At 46.4% G+C, this 25829-nt stretch overlaps 1 protein-coding gene across 1 annotated transcript; it reads right to left on the bottom strand.

Annotated features, from left to right (window-relative positions):
- Positions 1-23873, bottom strand: Serp2 (stress associated endoplasmic reticulum protein family member 2). Its single transcript, XM_059274334.1, is given in 5 exon segments — positions 1-434; positions 6659-6795; positions 6798-6830; positions 23414-23531; positions 23757-23873. Coding segments are annotated over 4 exon segments (396 nt in total). The 5' UTR covers positions 23498-23531; positions 23757-23873; the 3' UTR covers positions 1-292.
- Positions 23874-25829: the final 1956 nt, after the last annotated feature.

The raw sequence follows: 25829 nt of genomic DNA, 5'->3' as shown, positions 1-25829 counted from the left end.
TTAAGGTTGAATGAAGACATTTATTTGTAAAACCAATTCCTGACAGAGAAGAGACCGTATTGGCAGGGATGTAGATGGGCAGTCGCTCAGAGGGCCACATGCACACCACAGTGAAACCCGGGGAACCGGACAGGGAGCACAAGAGCCGACCCCCCACGTGGCTTCCAGTCGGGCCGGCAAGAGCAGAGTCCTTTCCCACTGGAGGACACAGATGCAGGGAGATGTCCTGTGAGAAGGCAATTTGGTCGAACCTCCACCATGGAGTGGGAGGGAATAACAGGGGACCTCTTTTCTATTGCCCGCGGCTCGTTCGCTTGCTGTAGACCTGCTGAAGATCTCCGTGGCCCTCCACCTGCCGGCAGCAGGGCAGCAGCAACCAACGCCCTGGCCTTCTCACATGCCCATCCTTATGCTCTGTATGATCTGGAAGATAGCTGGGAAAGGAAAGAAAACAGACAGCTCAGATACCAGACAGCCTAACGCTGGAAACCCAGCCCACCCTGTACCCGGCTTCTGCTGACCCTGCCTCTCACTGGCTGGCTCAGAGCTGATTAGATACTTCCTAACAAGAGTTTACGTTAACAAAGGGTCAGTGCATTTCTTTCGAAAAGACAGCCTGGCTCTGGCTGCTGATGGATGCCTCTGGGATTAATAGATAACTTCTGCTAATTCCACCAGGAGCTGCAGCCAGAAATCCCTGAGGCATGGAAGATAGCCTTGGCCTCCTTCCCCATCTATATTCTGGGGCTGCTGGGGAGAGAGATGTGGGCCTTCGTGCAGAAACTGAATGCATTAAGCACGTCAGTGAGTCTGCCTTTTCAAAACGGCCATGACCTGTGAAACAACCAGTTCGGGAGGAGGGGGGGGGGTGGCGAGGAGGCAGGCCAGGTGTTCAGAGCACACACGCAAGGCTGGCCTCTGCTGCCCATGACCCCGAACACATCTGTCTTTCAGCGTCCCTGTGGCTCTGAAGCCCACGGTCTCTCATCAAGGGCAACACTGATTAATGTAGGGCTCCACCTTTGACTAGCTGGGCTGGTGGGATGTGGAGCAGGGTAAGAAGAGCCTGAAGGCCACCGAGAACTCCTGAGCGCCTGGAGAGAACTAGTTAAGTAATGCCTAGCCTGATTCTAGCTATCGGCTTTTGGGAAAAGAAGGCCCTTCGTGTGTGTGTGTGTGTGTGTGTGTGTGTGTGTGTGTGTGTGTGTGTGTGTGTATGTGTGTGTGTGTGTGTGTAGGGGGTGCTGTGTGTGTTCTATTGTTTTTGCTTTTTAAAACATCTTCCCCAGCGATTGGTGGCTCCCCACGCTGGTGAGGATGATGATACTCAGAAAAGCAACTCCAAGCGTGCTAATATTTTTGACTTCCACTTTGTAGAGGGAGGCTGGGCATCACCCACTGGATCACTGGATTAAAAAACAGAATCAACATGGAACTGTTGAGAGTCTCATTCCTTCTCTGCACAATGCATCTCCCAAAATACCCAGGAAAGTTCACTTCCTAAGCTGGGCTCTCAGGAACTCCCAGGAAATGAGTCATTTGGGGTGATATCACCTCATGTGACTGAGTACCTGGAGGCTACATAGCTCTTATCCCAACACTTGAGACCAGAATGTTGAAGATCTCAGTTCCTCTTTTGGATTTTGGAATATTTGCATATATACTGGGAGATTTCTTAGGAGTGGGCCCCAGCCCTCACCATGGACTTCACTTATGTCTCATACGCAGCTTACAGCCCGAAGGTAACATTACATGATATTTTTACTGATTTTATGCATGAAGCAAAGCTTCGTGGTATTGGACTTCCCACTGGTGGCATCACATCATCACCAGAAAGTTCAGATTTTAGAGAATTTCAGATCTCAGGGGTTTGCAGTAGGGATGTTCAACACTGTGATGTGTACGGGAGCTGTGCTTAGAGACGAGGAGAAATGCCACAGAGAGCCCTGGGAAATCTTCCTTGGACGGCTGGATTTTAAGATAAATAAGTGCTAATGCATTCCCCAGGGGGGACATTTCCCTATAGATACACTGTATATATACATCATCATCTTCCTGAATTAGAAAACCTGATCATGACCTAACATTATCTCTTCATGAATATCCAGTGAGCATAGGTATCACTATGAAAAACAATAGCTAACAATCCTTTGCTATGGCACTGTAATGGGGGAAGACAGTGTTTGGCCACCTGCACATCTCGGTCCTGTTTCTTACCCTTTTGTCTCTTTATTGTTGCCTCTGGTCACATCTCTGGTGTTAATGCACTCACACGCACTGTTACTTTGTTGCCATGGATCAACTTTAAGCAAAGACTGTTAGGACTGTCAGATACCGTGAAAGAGTTAGTTCGGCAAGTTATGATATTTAGTTCTGGCTCCGCTGGAGGTTTTCTTGGCTAACTTTGGGTCCTTGGCTAGCTCTTGATGAGAAAGTTTCCAACCAGAACTTATAAACTTGAAAAAACACCTAATGTTCCTGTCCTCCCCAGCAAGCCTGACAAGAAGTACAGATTAAATAAGCAGTCGGTATTCTGACTCAGGAGGGATGGCACAGAGGAGCTAGATACTCAGTCACGGTAAGAAAAACACACATGCGCATCCGTCACGTTCTGGGCTGAGAGTCATCCTGATCTTCTCAAGCCAGTTGATCTTTATAAAGAGCAGGTTAGATTACAGTGGAATGGCTTGAATCACAGCCACCACGAGTGGACAAATAACTTAGTGTCTCTCCAGCTAGTCCCTCTCTTCTGGGAAGCAAGTACCAGTATTGGTAACATGCTCACGGTCACAGTCAGGCATTAAATGATACAACATGTGTGAGGGCTCCTCACACACTGAAAATACAACACACGTCATATGTCATACCTGCTGCAGTTACTGGAACAGACCGGGACCAGAAATGTTTCAGATTTCTCTCTCTCACTCTCTGTTTGAAGTTGTTTATACATACACAATGTGCTACTACAGCAATAAGGCCCAGGTCTAAACATGAAAGTCATGTATGTTTCATTTATATCTAGCACATTTAGCTAGATTTCTGTTTTAAAACATCTCTCTGTCTCTGTCTCTGTGTGTGTGTGTGTGTGTGTGTGTGTGTGTGTGTGTGTATGTGTGTGTGAGCATGTGTGTACCTGCTCATCAGTATGTGTACCATGTGTATGCTGGCTCCCTTGGAAGTCATAAGAAGGCATCAGAACCCTGGAGCTGGACTTAGAGGTGGTTGTGAGCTGCCTAATGTGGGTGCTGGGAACTGGGTTAAGGGGCTCTAAACCACTGAGCCATCCCTCCGGCCCCTAAAGATCATTTTATACAATATATTTAGTGCACCTGAATTTTGTCTGTGGCCCACTCATTTCATGAGGTCAAATGAAGAATTTCGGCTTGTGGGATCATGTCAGCGCTCAGAATTTTAGATTTGAGAACATTTTGAGCTTCAAATTTTTGGATTAGACACTGAACCCGTATTACTATTAGAACAGTGACCACGACTTGCCCATGCAAGTGACACTTACCTGTCACCTGCATCCTGATAAAGTATGAACTTTGGGGAACAGTTCTGAGTTTGACGCTCTCTGTTTGTAAAACCACAGATTCCCAGGAATGAATATGGTGATATATGTAAAAATCTACCTGCCCTTGGTTAATGCTAAAAAAGTTACATTTCCTTAATCTCATCTGAAGATCAGTGGGCCATAGGTCACTGAGTAGGATATAGGCTATGTCTTAGTCTATCACACTTCATATTGTGTTAATTTGTGCCTTTAGAAGTTCTAGGTCAGGATAAAGCTACTTGATTTACTTTACAGAAATGCTCTTAGTCTAAAGAATCTTAGACAAAATTGGTAAGTCTCAGAGTGGCAAGACCTATATTAAACAATTTGCCTTTTTGAGTATTTAAAAGTAGTTGTGATATCCGATCCTAACTGAAGCCATAAATTAGCATACCAAGTATTTATTACTTTTAATTTGCCTACAGAACAACCCCCTCTTGGAGAAATGACTGGCTGAAGTCTATTTTAAGTTCACATCTAAGACCGTGGCGAGATGGGGATGTTTATTATTCCTTTTCCAGTGGTATCAATGTCTTCAAGAAGTTTCCTACATTTTAAACTGATTATTTTGCTTGTTATTCTGTGTGCCCGCCAACACTGACCCGCACTGTGACCCCGGCCCTCTAAATGCTGACTTTCCACGCCGCAAACAGGAAGAGAGCCAGCGGTGAGATCAAAGAGGGAAAGGAAGCAGGGAGTCTAGACCCTGACAAGTTAATAACTTAACAGTGGGTGAACAAAGCTGGGAAAACAGCTGGACAGGCTGCGGGAGAGGGGCTGAGGGCAGACTAGAGGGGGGCGGGGGAGATGCCAAGAAAGGGCAGGGAGGTGGCCATTCCAGGCCAGCCACCAGGTCCTGGGTGGGTCACAAACAGAGGCCCCAGGGAAGTCTCTGCAGGAGCAGGATCTGCTGGAGTGAGTTGCACCTGCCCATCTGTGTTTGGATCTTGACCCTCAGAGACCTTAGGTGATCGCAGCACAAGGTTCTTCACCTTCCCTCTCTCAACCGACTCAAGCTTTAGTGTGTTGGATGTTCTATCTCCCTACAGCTGGTTCGCATCTCTAAAGATGTTCACAGCCGTTCTCATGTCCTCACACCGTATTCCCACCTCAATCCCACTCATTCTACCTTCTGCTACCTTCTCCACGGAAGCATAGTTTGCTCAAGTCACAGTGACCTCTGTATCACTTAGTGTGACAGAGGCTCCTCAGCCTCCTTTTGCCTCACTTCCCTCCCCCCTGTCACTGGGTGCCCTGGTCCGAAGTGCGCCCCGGTCTGAAATGCTCCCCATTCGCCTTTGAGATGTCTTAGGCCCGTTGTTTCTTCTTTTTGGCTCTTTCCTTTCAGTGTTTTATGGGGTTATCTTCCTCCACCACACACTGGGGTTGAGCACTGAAATCCCTCCACAAGCTTAGTGATTTGACTCTCCTCGTTGTATCCTTTCTCCTGAGGTGAGCTGTCCTGGCCCACAGATGTGGCTAAGGGCCACTGAGCTGGTAATCACTCACAATGGGACTCTCCATCCCTCTGAGCTGCAGATATTCACTCTCTGTCTTCTTATTACTGTCAGACTTCTCACTCTGCCTTCCCACTGACAAAGTTGGTGACATCATCTTACATGTACACAGAACTCTAGTGTCATCCATGACCTTCCAGCTGATGATGTCCTGTGGACTTTACATGGGTATCGGGATATGTATTCTCTCCATCTCCTGAGATACCATCCTAGCTCAAGTTGCTGCCGTCTTTCCTCAACTCTGCAATGGCTTCTAACCATCTGTTCAGGCTCCTCTTCAATCCCTTTCCTGCAAGAAACTCAGATTTAGCCTTTAACTAAAAGCAGATAGGATGGGGATGGGGTGGTGGTTACCCCCTGTTTAAAGCAAATCAGGAACAACTTCTTGCTAAATTCTGTAGACCTGCAGATTCTGTGCCTGCCTACCTGTCTGGAGTCACCTGGAAAATTCTTCCCCTTGCCCAGAAACTCCCTCCTGATTTCCAAAACTCCCTGGCTCAGCCACAAGGCTTTATCCTAGGCCATTCTTTCTATCCAAAATATGTGCTCTCTCCTGCCGCAAGACCCACTTTCTCCATAAATTCAAAAGGCATTTCCTTAGAAAGAATGTCTTTGACACCTTGGAGCAGATAATCTTAAACATGAGTGTATGCCATGATCTTCTGAGAACGTGTTGAAACACAGATGCTAGAAAAACCAAATACCCAGTCAACAAATGAAAAACAACAAAAAACCTACCCTCAGTGAATAAATCAGCTAATGAACTGAATAGACAGTTCTTAAGCCTTTAAAAAATGATCAGTATCCTTAGCCATTAAGGTAACGCAAATCAAAACTGCTTTGGGAATCTACCTGACTCCAGTCAGAATAGCCTACCGTCAGGAAAAACAGAACAATGACCACAAACGCTGGTGAGGAAGTGGGAAAGAAAGAGCCGATGCACTGATGGTGGGAATATCAGTTGGTTGTGGGTACATGGAAGCCATCACACCCCAGAGATGCATGCACATCTGTGTTCACAACTTCACAATTCCTAACAGCTAAGAAACGGAGCCAGCCTCGATGTAGCTGCAATCGTGAATGTGCACGGACCTCTGGGCTGTGTTTCATAGGAAAAGGACAGAGGCCAGGACTCTGCTCCAATGGGAGGCTCCAGGCCACTTTTACCGTAAATAAACACTTCACGATAAGAGACCCAGGGAGCTGCTCAGAAGAGATCAAGGCAGGCCAGTGCAATATCCGTTCGGCGGATAAGATAGCGGCAGAAGTTGAACTTTAGTTTTTATTAAGAAAGAGATGAACAAAGGTTGGTTAAAGAAAAGCAGGGGTCCCCTGAAAGATAGGCAGAGGTGTCAGGAGACAAGGCACAGCAGAGATGACCCAGTGAGCTCTTGGAGGGAGAAACACGAAGACACAGGCAAGCAAGGCACCATTTCCATAGTCTGTCCCAGGGAAGAAAGAGTAGAGAGATGCCAGAGAGAGGTCAGGGCAAGAAGATGTCAAAAGGCAAGTGTCACCAACAAAGACAGGGATGTCCTCCCAGGAAGAGACCCCACACGGGGCACGTGACAAAAGTGCCCCGGATCACCTTGGGAGAGCTGATGGCTGCGGAGATGTCTCCTCCAGACTGTCCATCTTGATCCTCTGGGGGTGTCCAGTTCTCACGCACCTCAGGATGCTTTCTGGGGTGACTCCTTCTGGAGGCAGTTTCCAGAATGTTCTGCCAGTCTCCAGGAAAAGCCAGTATTTATGTGGTCAACCTGCAAACATGGTTGGATTGAAGTCTATCCCAGAGCAAGCTTCCAGGAAAGAGGGAGGGGAGGAGAACATTGGGGAACCAATGAGAGGTCAGTCTGTGTCTGGGAAGCCAATGAAAGAGCAGCTGGTAGCTGGGGAAAGATCTCTCATTTGGGAGCAGATGGTTAGACATCTGGAATGTTTAGAAAACACAGTTCTCTGGCAGCTGAATCCAGAGGATGCTTTAACAGGAACTCTTTTCAATGCAGGCATACCCAAGGCCTAACGTTAGCAAACTTTTGCTCCATAGTGCTTTTAGGAAAATCATATGAGAGGGCATATGAAAGCAGATTGAAGTCCCCGAGTCCAGAGCACTAACTGTTAGGCCACAGGGTCACATGGGCTTGGGGTCTCAAAAAGCTAGATTTGGGAACTAGTCATCTTAATGTTTAGATATGAAATTCTGGCTGGTTTTCTCTATGTGTGACAGTTTGATGGTCTGGAAAAAGGTGTAGCAGCCTCCCTGTAGGGGGTTGTGTGGTTAGGAGAGAAAACGCGCAGAGCCTGGCATGACAATGAGTCCTCAGGAAATGGTCAGTGAAATAGTGGGAACAGACCTTGCTCTCACCCCGTGGGCTAGATAGATCATAATGTGTTCCTTCTGGAAGGGGAGACTAGGTTCCCTCTGTCCCCAGCTCTCCCTGCCAGATGCAGCCGGTCAAGAGGCAGATTGTTTGCTAGCTCAGAGCCCACCATGCATGTCTGCATCAGCAGGAAGCAGGGGGACTGAAAAAGTGTAAGCATTTACAACCTTGGTCAGAACTTCGCTGGGGAGGGCAAGGGAGGGGGGCCGTATGAAGAGGAGCCGGGTACATCGTTACAATAAGAAAAAACATAAAACCAACCCCATGCTGGCCTTGAGCATTTTATATGTTAACTGTCAATCCTCAGGAGGAGCTGTGATGAGGATTGTGAGTTCGGAACCAGCCCCATCCTCTTTAACCATGGGAGGCTTGAGGCTTAGAGTGGGCATCAGGAACTTGGACACGGCCACGCAGCTGGGAAGCCGGCGGCAGACCCAGGTTTCAGTAGAGGTTGGGTTTGGTGTTGGAATGCAACAGAGCTGACTGTCCTCTTGGTGGCTTGCAGCCAACACACTCCAACACGCACACCTTCTCCTGTGCTCCTGGAAGGTCTCAGAGAACAGCAGCCTTTTGCGAAGGGCTTAGCTGTTGCAAAAGGTCCTACTTTGGTGACTGAGCCTTGGGTTCAAAGACATGTCACCACAAAGCTGGTGACCCTATCAGGGTCACACAGGGAATACAGGGCAGCAGACATGACAGGGAGTTCTGTCCTTCCTCGTGTCTCTGGCGTATTCATGACTCAGTCTTTCCCCTCCCCCATGTCATTCTGAACATGAGGCCAGACTTAAGAAAGGTCAGGGTGTGGCCCCACTGGAAATGGATGTCCCAGGGCATCGACTCAGTGACAGAGCTGGACTATCTGACACTTGAGGCTGGGCACGGGGAAGAGTTCAGGCCCAACAACACCCGGAGAACCACTTCACATCAGTTCTGAAAAGGCTGTCCTGAAAAAGGACCTGCCTGTGACATGCTATCTCTGTCTTCATGCCCAACCCCCGAGGCAGAGTCCCCCGAGAGTCCAGGAGAGTGTAGCCCGTCAACTGACCAACAAAAGCAATGTCCCCACCCAGAAACAGGGGAGCTGGCTGGCTGCATAGCACCAAATAAATAGAACAGGTTCTGCTCAGAGAGGGGCTTTAACTCCGGAGTGAGAGGCCAGATCCAATTTACGACCTGGTAAGCAAAGATGGTTGCCGCTTTCTACAGATACAAAAGTCAGAATATCTAGCAACACAGGACAATAGGCCTACACACACAGACAAAAACATACAGACATAAAGATATGTGCATACACATAGATACATACAAACACACATACACAGAGATAAATACATAGATACATACAAACACATACACACATAAAGACACATAGACACACACAGATACAAACACACACACATAAAGATAGATAGACACACACAGATACATTCACATTCATACAAATACACACAGGCACACACATAGGCACATACACACTGACACACATACACAGTCTCATGCACACACACACATACACGTTCATACATATACACAATACATACAGACACATATATGCAGACACCTTCCTCAACACACACCCTATTCTCCCACATACACAGACACACAACTTACACACATGCACACAGACATTCACACACATACACAATACACATGACTTTGCATTCATTCACAAACACACAGAAATCTAAACATATAATCATACATATAAGAAGCCCATATAGCAAATATACACATGTACATACAAACACATATACCGACACAAACACATAGAAATCCACAAATACACACAACACACACATATATAAATCTATACATCGATAAACATATACACATGTAAACACATGGATACAGAAATACAGACACGTATATGTAAATACACACAGATAGAAACCTATACATCAACACATAGAATATCAGTACATATATAAACACATAAATACACAGATACATACCCAAGCACAGAAACACAGAACCTAAATGTCTTACACACAGGTAGAAACCTACACATTGACTAACACACATGCATATAAACACACACATAGACACACACAGCAGCTGCACCACTACATCGATTACAACAGTTCTCTTAGTTTATTAAGCTTTGAGCAGAGTCCTCGGCCTTCCAAAGGGAAAAGGGTTGAAAAGCACTCATCCAGGGTTTGTTCTCAGAAAGTGTTCTGATTATAAAACACAAGCTCACTGGCAAATTCATACAATACAGAAAAGCGTGCTGGAAATAATGGTCATTGGTTAATCCTGTCCACTACAAGTCCCTCCGATCGGGGAGCTCAAGAATGCCCAGGCTTTGGGAACCCTTAAAACTCTCCATTTCTAATTAGGAAATCAATATTAAGTTTGGCCAGAGAGGAGAAATAAAATTGAAATAAATACACAAGGGAGAAATATCCTGGGAAGGAACTGGGGTGTGACTGGTATTTAACAGGGTCTGTCGGAGAAGCAAAGGATGCTGGGATGGAGTGGCTCCACCGATCTCAGCTGAAGTCTACCAGGGGATGGAACAGGATACACCTTTGCCACAAAGGGAATGCCTCAGATTGCTGCTCTTTGCCACTGGGTTCAGGAGAGATAAGTAGGGCTGTAAGACCACCAGAAGCATGCACGTGCTAAATCTAAATTAAAAAAATCGCCCAGATAGAATATTAAGAAAAGACCGAATGTTTAGGAGCCATCTGGTCAAGGAAAGAAGTGGAAAGCATTGAACACAGTTGTTCTGTGAATACTACAAAAAGTTTAGTCTGGGGACAACAGAGATGAGGATTTGGCTTTGGTGACCACAGTATGTTCATGGCAGACATCACTAACCAGTTGCTACCTACTGTCTAAGAATCATTTTTTAAAAAGCGTTGAAGAGCTGAGGGCTGGGAGTGTAGCCTAATGGTAGTGTTACCCCTCCGCATGTGTAGAGGCCCAGGTTCAGCCTTCAGCATCACAAAACAAAAACACCGACCAAGACCAACGAGGAAGAGGAGGAGAAACGACCAGGGGATTATGGTTTGATGCACAAACAGCCACAACGGGATGCATCAGTGGTCTGGAGAATGGCATCAAGTGTGCATGTCTGCAGGAGGCTGGAGGAGACAGCAGACAGCAGTGTTTGTGTGACAGTATCTCTGCAGGGAACAGTCACAGGCAGACATTCTGGAGGAAGCTTGTCTTGAGATAAAAAAACCAAGTAGTCCTCTGACGCTATGAACCATTCTCTAGCGGAGGCGATCTTGAAAGCCAAGACTGACTGTTCCAGGAGATGCTTATCTGCGAAAAGGCTTCATTGCTTGAAAAAAAAAAAAATAGAGGATAAAAAGAGGGACAAGGCGGGGGGTGGGGGGGGTGGGGGTGGGGGTGGGGTGGTGCACAATCTCCTGCAGGGCCCTTGAATTCCTTCAGTAGGGGGCAGGATCTGAAGAGATTAAGTAGAGAGAAACAAATCCAGCCAGTTCAGCAGGCTCAAGCATTTCCAAAACCCAGACGAAGAGCAGGTTCGTTTTTCATTTCAGACATAATCTATATAATACTAATAAAAATAAAGCTGGCTATGACATTAAACATTTAACAAAGCAAGAAATGGTCCAGAGATGTCCCCGTTGGACAACAGTAGTCTCAAAAGAATGTGATTCCTAGTGTTTTGAATTTCATAAGCAAAACACCCCAAAATGGGAGTGTATGAGCATTGCTTTAAGGAAATGAAACATACTTTTTTTTTTTTATGCTCAATTTGAAGTATAAACCACTATTTGCTGAGGTTGGTCCTTACAGTGGTACTTCCTTCCTCTTGGGTGTTGGGGGTGGGGGTGGGGGTGCTTATGTTTTATCACATGAGGAAACAGGTTTAGCCTTGAGAATGGCTCTCATTCATCCTCGGAGGCAAGAGGCAGGCAGGCATGCAGGCTGATGGTTTTCTGATAGATCAAGAATGGGAAGTTGAGGCTAGGCCCATCAATTAGATACACAGCCTGGAGAAGGAGTGATGTGAGACTAAGTATTCCATAGCGGGACTGACATTTTCTGCAAGGTACTGGTATCTGTGATGGATGATGGCAGGCTTGGGCTTGTAACGGGTCATATCCCCAGAACCATTCGACACCTGTGGCCCACTGCTTTTCTCCTCCCCCCCCCCAACCCCCCACTTGGAGTCAGAGTCTTGCTCATCCTGCCTCAGCCTCTTGAGTAAGTGCTGGAATTATAGGCCTGTACCACCACGCCTGGCTCTTATCTCCATTTTCTCAACAAGCAAAGCAACATGGGGCTGGAGAGATGGCTCAGAGGTTAAGAGCACTGGCTGCTCTTCCAGAGGTCCCGAGTTCAATTCCCAGCACCCACATGGTGGCTCACAACCATCTGTAATGATATCTGGTACCTTCTTCTATGCAGACAGAACACTGTATACATAATAAATAGATAAATCCTTTTTTTTTAAAAAAAAAAAAACCCAAACAAACAAAAAACAGAAAAAGAAAAGCAACATGGAGAGAGTACTAACTTGTCCAGTGCCATTCATCTGACTACAGAGGATCCAGGCCTTGAACCCTCGTATCTGGCAGACTCTTTACTCTCCTTCTTTCTGAGGCCTCTTACAGGGTTGCCAAGAAGAAGTCCCTTGCTGGAGACACCTTTTGCAGTCTCAGAAAGTGGAGATATACTTATTCTGCAGGTGCACTTGGACAGCCTCTGTCCTTGCCTTTCCTCAGGGTAATTGTTAGAGGTCATAGCCAGCTACCTTGGCAAGAAGCAAGAGCAGGTTTGGCTGGGTGGTGGTGACCTCAGGCAGCCCCAGGGGGGCCGACCACTTCACCTGGCTTCTCAGTGTGGGGACGGCATTTCCTGGATGTGGGTCTGTGCTGAAGCCTTTGGATGAAGACTCCAGAAAGGGCAAATGCACCAGACAAAGAAGGCCACAGAACTACTAAGAAGTAGTACAGGAGTTTCACAGATTTGTTAACCAGCTTTTCCACATAATGGAGCAAGAATGGCCAGTAAGTGAGCATCTGTTAAACACTAGCTCCCTGCCAGCCCTAATTCTCTCTGAGACTGCAGTGAGAAAAAAAAATAGAAAATGTGTGTTTCTTACTACCTGACTGACCTGAATATTATTTACCATCAGTACTCTGACACTATTTCTAAAAAGGGCATTTTGCTCAACCAATCATCATCTAGGAAAGTAGGCTAATAAAATAAGAGAATGAAAGGCACAAGACTTCCAAGAGATTAGGATAGACGATCAATATCTTTACTCATAGGAGATGTTCCCTTGTCCTCAGTGTCTCTAGGGGAATACACAAAATAAGAGGAACTCAATCCAGGAGCTCACAGATGGCAAGAAGACCTGGAAGCTTGACAAGGGAACTTGGTGGGACAAATCTTTTGCTTACACCAGGGGGTATAACATGTTCGAAGATGATACAGAGGGTGGAGAGAGCGTGCAGAGGTGTGGGGCTCCCTCACGAAGCTCCAATGCACCTTGCATGAGCATGGCAGGCAAGCACAGCAGGATGCTTGTGTCTGAGCTGCAGTGAGACACAAGAGGGGAGCATCTTCGTGGTGCTGGATTTTAGAACAGGGACACTGGCCAGACACTCCAGGGATGAGGGTTTCTAGCGTTCCAGTGCCTGTAGGAAGGCTCATCACTCACATGAAGGAGCAATACATGGGCTAGAGTTGACAAAGTCACATCTTTTCAAATGGAGAGAGAAGAGGGGTGGGAGGTGTAGTCCTTGACTTTGAAAGGGGAGAAAGTCAAGAGCTGGAAAGGTTCTACAAGATGAACTGACTAATCCTGGAGAGCTGGCAACGGGGACAACTCTGGAGGAACAAGCATGTTTTTCATGACATGTTCTGTTTAGCAAGGGCCATGTACAAAGACAGAAGGGTAGTACACCAGGGATCAACCGGGATGAGTGAGAGCCAACTTGAGCTGAGGTGTATGAAAACAATACCACAGCTGTTAAAAGGAGAAGTGGGGTGGGGGTGGGATGGGGGCATGTGCATACTATTTTTAGCTGTAACTTGAAAAGAAATGAGCCCGATGCTTTGGGACAATGGCAGTACGTTATGAGGGGGCAGCAAAAGCAAGGCATCTCAGCTCCCATAGTTCACCTGTCTGGAGAAGCAAAATGGTCTAGCTAGAGAGACTGAATGAGGTGCCACAAGAATAGTGGAAGGGTGGGGTATGTGGCACAGTGGGAAAATGTCTGGCATGAAGGAGGCCTTGGGTCTTATCTTCCACACCCCCAGAAAGAAAAAAAAAAGGAGGGAGGAGATGGATGGGTACAGTAAGTGATCTGTTCTCTGAGCCCTTTTAATCCAAAGTTCGAGGACTTGCTTATAGGTCCACACCCCAGGGACCTGACAGACTCACAGATAAGGTAACAAAGCCTGTATAGGCAACAGTCCTGATCCCTGAGCAATGACAGAACTCTAGGAGTGTCATGGAAATGTGATATTTATATAACGGACATGGATTTGAGAGAAAGGAGCCAAATCAGAAGGCTCTACTGACTTGCACCCAGACAGACAGGTTGGAGGGCTACAATGTCCTTACTGCAAACCTTGATGCTAGAAAGTAAACATGCATTAGCTAGTATTTACTTAGGACCTGGGCAACAGGGACATGAGGTACTGTGACTGGGCTTGTGGGGTGCCTCTGTGCCTATGGCACATCCTGTTCCCTCTGGCGGAGCCACCTCCCTCACCCCATCTGTTTGAATGCTCACTTCCAAACTCAGCTCAACTGCAGGAAGGTCCCTCCTCAGCCCGTGTGATGGGGAAGGCCCTTATCCACATCGCTGAGCTAATGCGGTCAATGTGGTGTGCTCTCTTCTGGGCTGCACCAGCCCCCCTCCTTGCCTTCCCCAATGCCCACAAACTCCTACGTTGTTCGCATTTCAAAACCCAGCATAGAGCCAGGCTGCAAGGTGCAGAGGTTCAAAGTCAAGTTGAAGGAGGCTGCCTCACCGTGTTTCACAATTTTCGCCAAATCTAGACCTTTCATCGGTGACTTGGAGGTATAATATATGTTCAGAGGTCATAAAGCTGGGAGAGGATAATTATATTAAAAGCTCAAGGTTCAAGATCCATCTGTCTATAGACTGGTCATAAAGCCTAAGAGCACAGATAACTTTTTAATGTAGGCTGGCACATGCTAAAGGTAAAAAAATCAGAGGCAGAGCACCAGAGGCTGAGAATTCCAGATGAACATATGTACACACAGAGGGAAGTGCTGCATTAAGAGACCGTGTCTCTTGCAATTGTGTACACTGTTCCCACCAATGCAGTGCCGACGATGACGAGGAGTCATATGTTAAATATATCATGCCACGTCGCTGATCATACTGCACAGTAGATCAGAACATCAGAACGCCTCTTATTCTGTATGCTTGTAAACTTGGCCACTTTGAAAAGACAACTGACAGCCAACAACAAAAGTTTTAAATCATGGAGCTTTATATGAGCTCTCAAAACCTAGACTTGGTCTTTCTAAAGTGGCCAAGTGCCGACAGTGTGGGCGGTACCTGGCCATCCATCTCGGCATCCACCACCTTCTCACTCCCCTCCACACTTGCTGTGTGCCAGGTGCTGTGCAGGATCTACAGACTCGGTGGGAAAGAAACACTGCCTCCCTGGACCACTCTTGTGGGAGGAAGTAGACAATAAGTGAGGAAATGAGGAAAATGAAACAACATGTGTAGGGGGACAGCAGATTCATTGGGGGCAAAGAGGTGCACAGATGTATCTTTGAGGCGGGCAGGGAATTGATATGAAGACTGGATGGGGCTGGTGGCTGATAGGGTGACAGTCAAAAGCACGAGGGTTAAACTGAAAACTCAGGTCATGGTAACAGAGGCAGTAGTACGATCGAGTGGAGTGACAAATCGACTGTCCTGGCAGTCACAACAATTCCAGGCTATCTTCTGAAGTTGCTAATGCTGTCCTGTAAGAAGGTCATTGAGTGCATCTGGGAGAAAGGTCTAGAATGCACATCTTTTCTTCTTCTTCTACTTCTTCTACTTCTTCTACTTCTTCTACTTCTTCTACTTCTTCTACTTCTTCTACTTCTTCTTCTTCTTCTTCTTCTTCTTCTTCTTCTTCTTCTTCTTCTTCTTCTTCTTCTTCTTCTTCTTCTTCTGCTTCTTCTGCTTCTGCTTCTGCTTCTGCTTCTGCTTCTGCTTCTGCTTCTTCTTCCTCCCTCCCTCCCTCCCTCCCTTCCTTCCTTTTTTCTTTTTGGTTTTTTGAAACAGGGTTTCAAAACGGCCCTGGCCGTTCTGGAACATGCTTTGTAGACCAGGCTGGCCTCGAACTCACAGAGATTTGCCTGCCACTGCCTCCGGAGTGCTGGGATTAAAGGTTTGTGCCACCATTGCCTGGCTTAGAACGCACATCTTTTAAGGCAAGATTGAGTCAACCAGGTGAGTTCAGTCTGAAGAAGGATCTACCAGGCTCCGAAGAGAGCAGGCATTGAGTTTTGTTGTTATTTTTGAGACAGGGTCTCACTGTGCATCCAATGTTGGCCTAGAACCTTCTGGGTAGCCCAACGCTGGCCTCAAAATGATGGTCCTCCTGCCTTAGCTACCCAAGTACTGGCATTACGGACATGTACCACGGCACCTGGCCAGGAATAGACTTTTTGTTTCTTTGTGAAGTGGGCAGCCCATTCTTGGAAACATTCAGGGGTTGGGTGAATGTATTCAAATCAGTGGTAAGGCACTCACATACTGGGTAGCTTCCCCCAGAGAAAAGCTGATGAAGGTTAGAATTCTTATTTTTTGAGTGGACAATTTTCTCTTCTTGAAACATAGAGTCCTCTTTAAAATATCTCAAAAGATAATGCTATCTCCAAGCGCTTCAGTTTCAACCCCCAAGGGCTTCTGCTTCCCTGGGAAAGCAATCTCTTGGAGCTCAAGTAGCTGGACCCGCAGTCATGATGGGCTTCTCTTGATATTGGAGCAGAAGTATGTCTTGGGATGCCTAAGCCTACACAGGAAGACACAGGCTTCTTGAGGCCCCTGTCCTCAGAAACAGAGATGACAGAGGAGGATGGGGACTCCTGACACTATGCCTTGAGTTTAGAAGAAGTAATATCCACTTATTAGTATTGCAGAAACTTAGTCCATTGGTACCAAGAGCCCAGGCAAGGCTCCACTAACAGCACTGAACAGAATTGCATGCTTTTTTTTCTTTGCTCACACCCCTTGTGCGTACGTGTGTATGTATTTGCAAGCGTTTAATCACAGCTCTCTGAACTTACCACCCCAAAATATCAAGATACCCAGATCTGTGGCTTAGGTCAAAGGCTCTGTTCTGGTTGAGCTTTCTGTAGAAGGTTCTAAGACATAAAGCCCCTCCCTGTCTTTGGAATGTGGGTTTATCTTGAGCAGACAGGTATTCCACCTTCTGTTCCAAATAATCTATATAGGCTGTGTGTATACAGAACTCAACTGAACTTCACAGCATATATGCAACACATTTAATTTCTTGTAATCATTTTACGATTATGATTTGATAGTGTATCAACTCTGTCTCGTCATACTTGGTATAGAAACTAAATAAAGACCCACTAAGATTAAGGTTTAAGGCAGGGATGACCTTGGACCCCAAATCAATACTTCTTTGTGTATTTAGGCTGTGGACAAAACATGGTTTCTCAAGGACAGTGGGGAATATGGGCTATAATTCAGGGAAGTACCATACCTGAGCCACAGACGACAAAAACAAACAGTGCCAGCAGCCATGGCCCAACCGGATATTTCTCTTCTTGTGGCCTCTGTAAGGGAATAAAAATTTAAGGTTAGGCTCATTGATTCAGGAAACATTTACAGGGTCCTGTGAGGTTTTAGATGTGCTAGGATCCTACTGTATACAAATGACAAATTTGGTTGCAACTCTTTGTGGGTAGATACACAGCTGAGTAAAGCCAACTATAAAAAATTGGGATAAATTCTGTAAAACAAGTCATTTATTACTTTATTAATGTTAATGAATTTGGTGCTCTAAAATATTGTAGGGGTGAATGAGGTATAAATATATAAACACACATGGTGATTTTAAAGGCTAGTGGTAATAATAATAATTGTGTCCATCTGTTGAAAGCATAGTCCAGGCAGTCCATGTATGTTATCTCCAGCACAAATGGCTCCATGCAAGGATTATTATTATTCCTATTTTGTAGCTGAGAACCTGAGGTTCAAAGTTTGATGATGAGTAAGAGATGGGATTCAATTTATTACCAAGTTTAAGTATCTCTTATGAGTAGTTCACCTTTCATTCTTATGTCTGTCTGTGCATTCCCAGAAGGACCAAAGAGCACAGACGTTTCCCCCAAACCATCACTATATTGAAAATGGAAGAGGCCTGTGCAGCAGAAATCATTGTAACCCACAGAAGTAATGCAGCATTCTGGGGGGGGGGAATGGGAGGGGAACAGCATGTTCTAAAAAAGCTGGTAAGTCTTAATGATGTTTGCACCTTAGAGAAGTCTCCACATACTGGCAAGCAGGACAGCTAGATCTGCAGGAGGAGCCTGGCATACATGATGTTCTTCTCAAAACAAGAGCTAAGGTATAATAAGATTATCCCTCTGCAACATCTCTAGGCCTGAGTGCAGATGCTCCCGGAAGACCAAATAAATGAACAGAGCACACCTAGGTTTTAAGGAAGACGACCAGAAAAAGCAGTGATTTATCAAACAAAAAGGACAAAGAAAGAATTTGCAGGGGGAGACAAAAATGAGCTTGCTTCTTTAGTAACTTGAGCAAAAGATTGGCTACACTCAGTATAAGCTAAAGAACATGCAGAGAGAGGGGCCCACTGGTAGAAAAAACAATCTGTAAATGTTTACTTGTGGAGCAAATCACAAACTCAAGCTGTGGGCTTCAGTTAAGGGCTGTGGACATCTGAACAGATACTCAACATTATAAAGTATGGGCTGAAATCCACTGGAGTCTATGCAGATCTGACAGCTACCCATTTGGGAGGTGGTGTACTGTGCTAGTGTTTCGAAGGGAAATGAACACTACTGCTATTGAGAATGTAATTTCCTGACACGCTGAGCAAGGTTTAGTAAAGTTTTGAACAAAACAGTACAATCTTTCTTCAATTGGCTTTCCTGGAGAGTTCACTGTATTAAAAATATGAAACATGTTGTATTTATTAATAGCTGACATTCATAGTTAACGCTATTCCCCATTTACCAGGCATGATGGTACATACCTAGAATCTCAGAATTAGGTGGCTAAGGCAATTTGATTGTGAAATCAAGGGTGGCCTGGGTTACAGAGTAAGTTCAAGGCCAGCATGGGCCACATAGGACAACCATATTGATAACATAGCTATCATGTACAAGGCCCTGGTCTTAGTCCCCAGTACTGAGAAAAAAAAAAAGGTAGGAATTCCTTATTTTTCTATAGATTAGGCTACAATTCATTAGGTCTCAACTTACCATTACATTTTTAGCCTTCCCGCTCTATCTCACTCAGGTTCATTGGTCATTTGTATGACCATTTGTATGTTTTCTTGACTTTTTTTTATAGTTTGGAGTCATTGACTCCAGGGGGAATATGTTTAATGTCAATCTCTCCATGATACTGGAGGCCCCATAAGGGCTGATGGGTTTCTTCAGAGAAGAAATACATAGCATCAATGTATAGCAAAGCTGGCATAGATTTAAATAAAGAGGATAATAAATGTTCATTAAAGAATGAATGACCATGCATATTTAATTTAATTAAATGTGATTTCATAGGTCAGGTAAAATGTGAGTCTACAAAGATTATTGTCCACTTATTTATTTTGACAGTCTTTCTTCTAGTCCAAGCTGGCCTTGACTTTGATGTGTAGCCAAGGATGATCTGACTGTCTCAACTTATGTAGACAATAAAGATCTGACCCTCTTCTTCCCCTTTCACTTCCCAAATGTTGGGGTTACACCTGTGTGGACCACCACTCCCAGTTTTATATGGTGCTGGGATCAAACCCAGGGCTCCTACCTGCATGCTACATGCTCAGCTATACTTTTAAGAATACTTCGTAATTGGTAGTCATGGGTGGGTCATCTCCATTTTTCACTGACTAGATACTAAAGTAGAGATCAAGGTGTTAACAGCAGGTCAGTTTTGACTAAAGATGAAAGCCATTCATTCTTTGGCCTTGACCGGCATGTGTGCTGGGAGTCACAATATGACAAAATTGTTGCTTCTGGCCAGGAAATAACCAAGTAAGTCTTTAGGAACTGCACAATAGGACTTTACTGTGTCACCCCTTTGCTGTGGGATGTTCTGTATGGCAAATGTGTTGCTAATTAGTCAATAAATAAAACACTGATTGGCCATTGGCTAGGCAGGAAGTGTAGGCGGGACAAGGAGGATAATAAAGCTGGGAAGTGGAAGGCTGAGTCAGAGAGACACTGCCAGCCGCCACCATGACAAACAGCATGTGAAGATACCGGTAAGCCACGAGCCATGTGGCAAGGTATAGATTAATGGAAATGGATTAATTTAAGCTGTAAGAACAGTTAGCAAGAAGACTGCCACGGCCATACAGTTTGTAACCAATATAAGTCTCTGTGTTTACTTGGTCGGGTTTGAGCGGCTGTGGGACTGGCAGGTGAGAGAGATTTGTCCTGACCGTGGGCCAGGCAGGAAAACTCAAGCTACACCCCTTAGCACATAAGACTAGGTCAAGCTGGGATCAAGTCAACCACAGAGATTTCAAACAAAGTCACTTGGACAGAGTGTGACATCTACTCTCCCACGTCCTCCTCTCCAACTTCACTGCTCTAGTTTCCGTCAGAAACCAATTGAGCTGCCACTGTTGCAACTCGTGGCACGTTAGAGAAAGATTTATCTTAGCTCGACTCCCAGCAAAGCCAAAAAGTGAATCCAGGAGCCTCTATATGAATCACCGGGCTATCCAGGATTCCAAATGGAGTCCTGTATTTTATACCTACAGTTAAACACAAATTATTATCGCGTAGCCTAGAGTATTTAACACAAAATTCTTTGGGAAGGTATTCCCTAGTGATGGAAATTAGCTGTGGACTGAGGGCTCTGGAGCACACAGCTGATCATAATGCCAGTACATGCCCTTTGGAGAGTCTTAATTTTTTTTTTTTTGGAAAGGGTGTCAGTACAACCTCACTGGGACAATTCACATAAGCCCCATTGTAGCATGAATCATAAATGGTCTTATTAATGAGCACAAACCTAGAGCCAGGCATTGGGGTGAATGCTGGAAGATCAGAGAAGCAGAACAAGCCACAGCTACCTCACCTGGCCAGTTCCTCAGCTGATCCTGTTTCCTCAGTCTGGAAGTCTCTGTGTCCTCATCCAGAATGAATCTCAGCTGAACTGCTGCTAGAAACCTGAAAGCTTAACCAGCCAAATGCTTCTAGTTTCTGGTCCTCACGCCTTATATATCTTTCTGCTTTCTGCTTCACTCCCTGGGATTAAAGGCTCACTTTCTGGGATTAAAAATGTGAGTAACCATGCCTGGCTGTTTCCAATGTGGCCTTGAACTCACAGAGATCCAGAGGGATTTCTGCCTCTGGAATGCTAGGATTAAAGGCCTGTGCTACCACTGCCTAACCTCTATGTTTAATATTGTGGCTGTTCTGTCTCTAACCCCAGGTAAGTTTATTAGCGTGCAAAATATTTCGGGGAACACAATACCAGCACACCCCATACTATTGCTGTAAAACAGGGGAAATGGTTCTACAGCCATTCTGTAGAGAACAAGGCTCACCTTAAACATGAGGCCCCAATATGTGAGGGGCTGTCTTTTTCTTTTATAAAATCTTTGCAGGGCAGCTCAGAACACTGATATTTAAACCCCCCTTCCACTCTGAAGGAATCCCTACTGTCCAATCCCCAAATAGTCCTTCCATTTCTGTTTCCTATATCAATCTGCTCTCTAGGAGGAAAGCACTGATTTATCCCAAAGCCATTGGTTAATCATGACAGACAGGAGCATCTGTATATGGTGATGGAGGTTGATTTCTAAACAATGAGCTTGAATTTTCAATGGGAACTTGCAAATCTATTCCCATTTACTGGTCTAACCAGAATTAGCTGTCTTTTCTAGGTTACTTCTATCAAAGTATAACCATGTTTGACTTGTAATTAGAAAAAACAAGATTCAGGATTTACAGAGAGAAATTTTGTTTTCTTTTTGGATGCTGATCTACTTACAATACAGCTAACCAAAAGACCCTTCAAAACACCCGAAAACGAATGTTTACTGGGGCCCGGGAATCTTTCATTACAAATTTAGTCTGGCCAATTCCAGGTCCTCATAGGTTCGAGGCGCTGTTGAGGCGGGCCATGGTATAGCAGAACGTGTTAAATGCACTTATACCACACATTTAATATAATTTAAATGTAGCCAGGGAAAGCTGAGTTGAATTGCTGAAGACCAGTCATTATATCTACTACGTGGTGCTTTCCCATCATCTTTTACCTGGGAGCCAATAGTCTTTTGTTTTGTTTTAGGTTCCCAACATTTTCTTCAGTCTACGGAGGCTGATGGAGAAAACAGCCCCACAAGTTAGTTCTTGTGTGGTTCCTTTTGCCCTCACATAAGCTGCCAACGGAGATCCTTTAACCCCTGAACTCTGATTCCTTAGATCATCAGACACTGCCTATCTCCACTACATGAGCAAATAGGTCTGACACCCTGGGAAGGAAGAACTGATCTCCTAGAAACATAAAGTGACTGCTTTTAAGGTCAACTTGGGCAGTGGCTCCCGGCCCCCTCCCGGTAGGAACATATAGGGGAAACAGACCTCTGTAAAAACGTGGTTCCCATTCTACGATGCCTTGCCATTGTTCCCTCTAATCACAGCTCGAATCCCCCAAAAGAGAGAGTTTTAAGGGTTACTTAAGCCCGGAGCTGTGTGTGAAGCTCCGAGTGGAGTCTGATGCTATGGTTTCTCTGCTACAATTCGGCTTGGTTTTGCAAGAATTCCGGTGTGATGACTACACATCCATCTTTTCCCTCAGTTAATCAAACCAGCATAATTTCTTTGGCTAAAAGGCATTGCCTCATCAAGTCTGCGTTTCCAGACAAACCTCAAGCTTCGGCTGGACTTCCCCTTAATCTTTTTAGGATAATAGATTCCAGGCGCTTTTGCAAACCAGCTCTTCGCGACGACGCAAACCCACTCAAGTCTCGGATGCTTCAAAGTCACAGGCCTGACACTTTCTGTAGCAGACAACCTGGTTTACTGAAGGAAATAAAGATCTGCTCCTAAGGTACAGTTTACTTAAAATTCCAGGAGTAAAGCTTTAACCCACAGTTCTGGGAGCAAAGAACTCCTGGCAATAAGCTGGTCTCTACAGCTGCAGCATCATAATGAGCCTGAATTCACAGGGTGAACGAAGACAGTATCGTTGCACTTAAGCTTTAGCCCAGTGACGGCTGGAGGCCTCATTTTGCAAGAGGAAGAAGAGGATGGAGAGAAATGTGTGTTGGAATCTCACGCCCTACTTTTAAGCCCGTTCAATACATACTGGGAGAAGAGACAGATCACTACCAAAAAAAAAAAAAAAAGGTAGAAAGAAAAATCTTAGTATGGGGGTGGGGAAGAGTCCAGGGGTGTAGTCTGGAAGCTGGGGATAAGTAGCATTCTATCATTCGTTCGTTCATTCATTCATTCATCATTCACCTACTAGGCTCCCAGCCCAGTTGGCTTCACTGGACCCTAAGATGCAGCTTTAAGCCTTTTCCAAGGACGATGGGCCATTTTTTCCTGGGGAGGCTCCACCAACCAGAGCCCTCTCCGCCCATGAGAAAGCAGAGCAGTCTGCGCCCCCAGAGCCCAGCCAGGTCCCCCAGTCTGCGGGACCCCGGAGGAGGGGCCGGGAGGCCTGGCATTGAGCCCGAGGCCCGCCTGCTCCGCCCCGCTCCGCCCCGCGGGTCCTGCCAGCTCAGCCGGGCCGGCGCCGCCCCCGCCTTACCAGGGTTTTGGCTACGTTTCCCCTCTGGGTGATGTTTTTGCTGTGCTTCTCGTTAGCCATCCGGATCCGCTGTTTGGCCACCATGGCTTGGGTGCTTGGAGATGCTCTCGACTCCCACCTGCAAGGATGGCCGGGGTGAGCCGCTGCCGCAGGTCCCCGCGGCCTGCCCGGGCGCTGCAGGTGGCAAGGCGCGGCCGAGCCCCGCACACCCCGCACACCCCGCTCCCCGAGCCCCAGCCAGCCGGCTCCAGAGAGAGGCCAGCGCGCGGACGGAAGTAATCTCTCATCTCAGGAAACCCTCTCCGACTTCCTCGCCATCCTTCCGGTCCCCCCAGCTACCTACCCTGCACGGCCAGGCGGGAAGCGAGAGGCGGCTGCTGCTACAGCGCAGGGCGCTGAGCGGAGGGCACCCTAGCCCAGGGTGTCTCCGTCCTGAGATCGAACGCTGCGGGGCACAGGGTTCGGGTGACCCCGCGTTTGTGCGTGCGTGGGGGTGGGGTGGGGACGCAGCTGTACCCGGCCTTAGTGACCCCCGACTGTGTTACCTGACCTCCTCAGGCCAGGCAGGGATTAGGGCACTGGTGCCTTCAGGCTGAAGTCTAGACCATAGGTACCGAGACCTGAGCCTCAAAAGACAAGCTGAACCCAAACAGGTGTAGATAATACTGTTGAGGGACAGCCCAAAGGAACCTGCCCTTTAGATGTCTGAGGGAGCCCCACAATGGGACCTTCTACAGGGCTGTGCGAAGAGACCCTTTGTGGCATAGATGAGGAGCCAGGAAGCCTCTTTCCAGTCCCTGACAAATGTGGACCAGGGGTCTCGAGGATGAAGTTGGACCAGGCCTTCTCACCTTGATAGTGGTGGGCATTACACCGGAGGACTGCCAACGAAACAGCTGAGTGGCGCATAGAGGATAAAGCGGTAGTAAGCCTACAGCCCAGGAAGATTTGGGGGTCACTGCCCACAGCCAAAGCGTTGGCCAGCCTTGAATCTCGCACCCTACCCCACACCACACTGCCTCGGGGCATCGTGGACCTTCATCAGCCATCTTTGTTTCAGGGGGTGCTGAGAATGGATTCTCAGACAGCATTGTGAGTTTTCCTGCACTAAAAGCACAAAAACAGGGCTTCAACCTCCAGATGCTGATACTGAGATGCAGATAGAGGAGGGGCTTAACCGCTCATTTTTCCACACAGAGTGTGCTGGACCTAGCTAGCTCTTTGGAGCTCGGGAGGAGGAAAGGGGGAAACAAAGGAAGATCTGGGGAAGTGGGAAGTGGTAATCCAGGGTTGGGGCGACAGGCAATAGCACCCCAGGGTGGGGAAGGAGAGCTCTGAAGACTAGATTTGCCTAACACAATTCTGGTCCTATCTTGCAGACACTGGAGGCTGAGTTTCCATAGGCTCTGGTATGAGCAGAATTTCCTATGTGGGCAGGAAGTTAGGAAGAGCTCTTTTGTTGATACCCTATCAACTGGTTGCCTATCTCACACCGCTCTGATCACCCATGCTTAGTAGAGGCCGTGAGTGGGTTGCTTGCTGGAAACCAGAGCAAGGATCAATCACCAGGGGCATTAGTACCATTTGTTCATCCTTTTCACTTGACTGAGCAACTACCGGCTTCACGATCATGAACAGCTGCCATCATCATGGCAGGACCACTCAAGTCTGCTCTACTCTGGTTCCACTGTTTAAGGACCACTGGCTTTTATTGGGGGGACATGGGCATCTCTCTACCTGTAAGGTGCCACCTACTGAGCCTGGCTATTGCCTGAGACCCAAAGGTGCTTCTGCCTGACTCCCAGTTACTTCAGTAACTGGGCAGGAATCAGGGCAAATTCTCACCAAAGCTGATCAGAGGCCAGCCTCTAGGGAGCTTTCAGGGCAGTGACCTTAGATAGGCAGTTTCTCCTGTGGGACTTCAAGCAGAGTATTCTTAGCTCCAAGGAGGCAACCTTATTGAGGAAGGCTTATTATTTCTTGTTCTTTGTTTTCTGCTTGTTAGGGATCATTTTTACTCCTTTAATTTTTTACTTTATGGTGTAGCTGGTTGTTTTCTACTCTTTAGCTCTTTGCTTTTTTTGGGGCCCACCACCCAGCTCCCAAATAAGTCTTTTAATTATAAATGCCTGGCCTTAGCTTGGCTTGTTTCTTGCCAGCTTTTGTTAACTTAAATTAGCCCATCTATGTTTAGCCTTTGGGCTTTGATCTTTCTCTTACTTCTTTCTGTATATATTACTTTCACTCTTATTCCATGGGTGGCTGGGTGGCTGGCCCCTAGCATCCTCCTCTCCTTATTCTCTTGCTCCTTGCTTCTTTTCCTCTCAGATTTCTCCTTCTATTTATTCTCTCTGCCTGTCAGCCCCATCTATCTTTTCTCCTTCTTTGCTATTGGCTGTTCAGCTCTTTATTAGGT

The sequence above is a fragment of the Peromyscus eremicus genome, chromosome 9 (genome assembly GCF_949786415.1).
Source record: "Peromyscus eremicus chromosome 9, PerEre_H2_v1, whole genome shotgun sequence".
Classification (NCBI taxonomy): domain Eukaryota; kingdom Metazoa; phylum Chordata; class Mammalia; order Rodentia; family Cricetidae; genus Peromyscus; species Peromyscus eremicus.
Note: the sequence above shows the minus strand (reverse complement) of the source record. Positions and strands in the feature narration are given on the sequence as shown.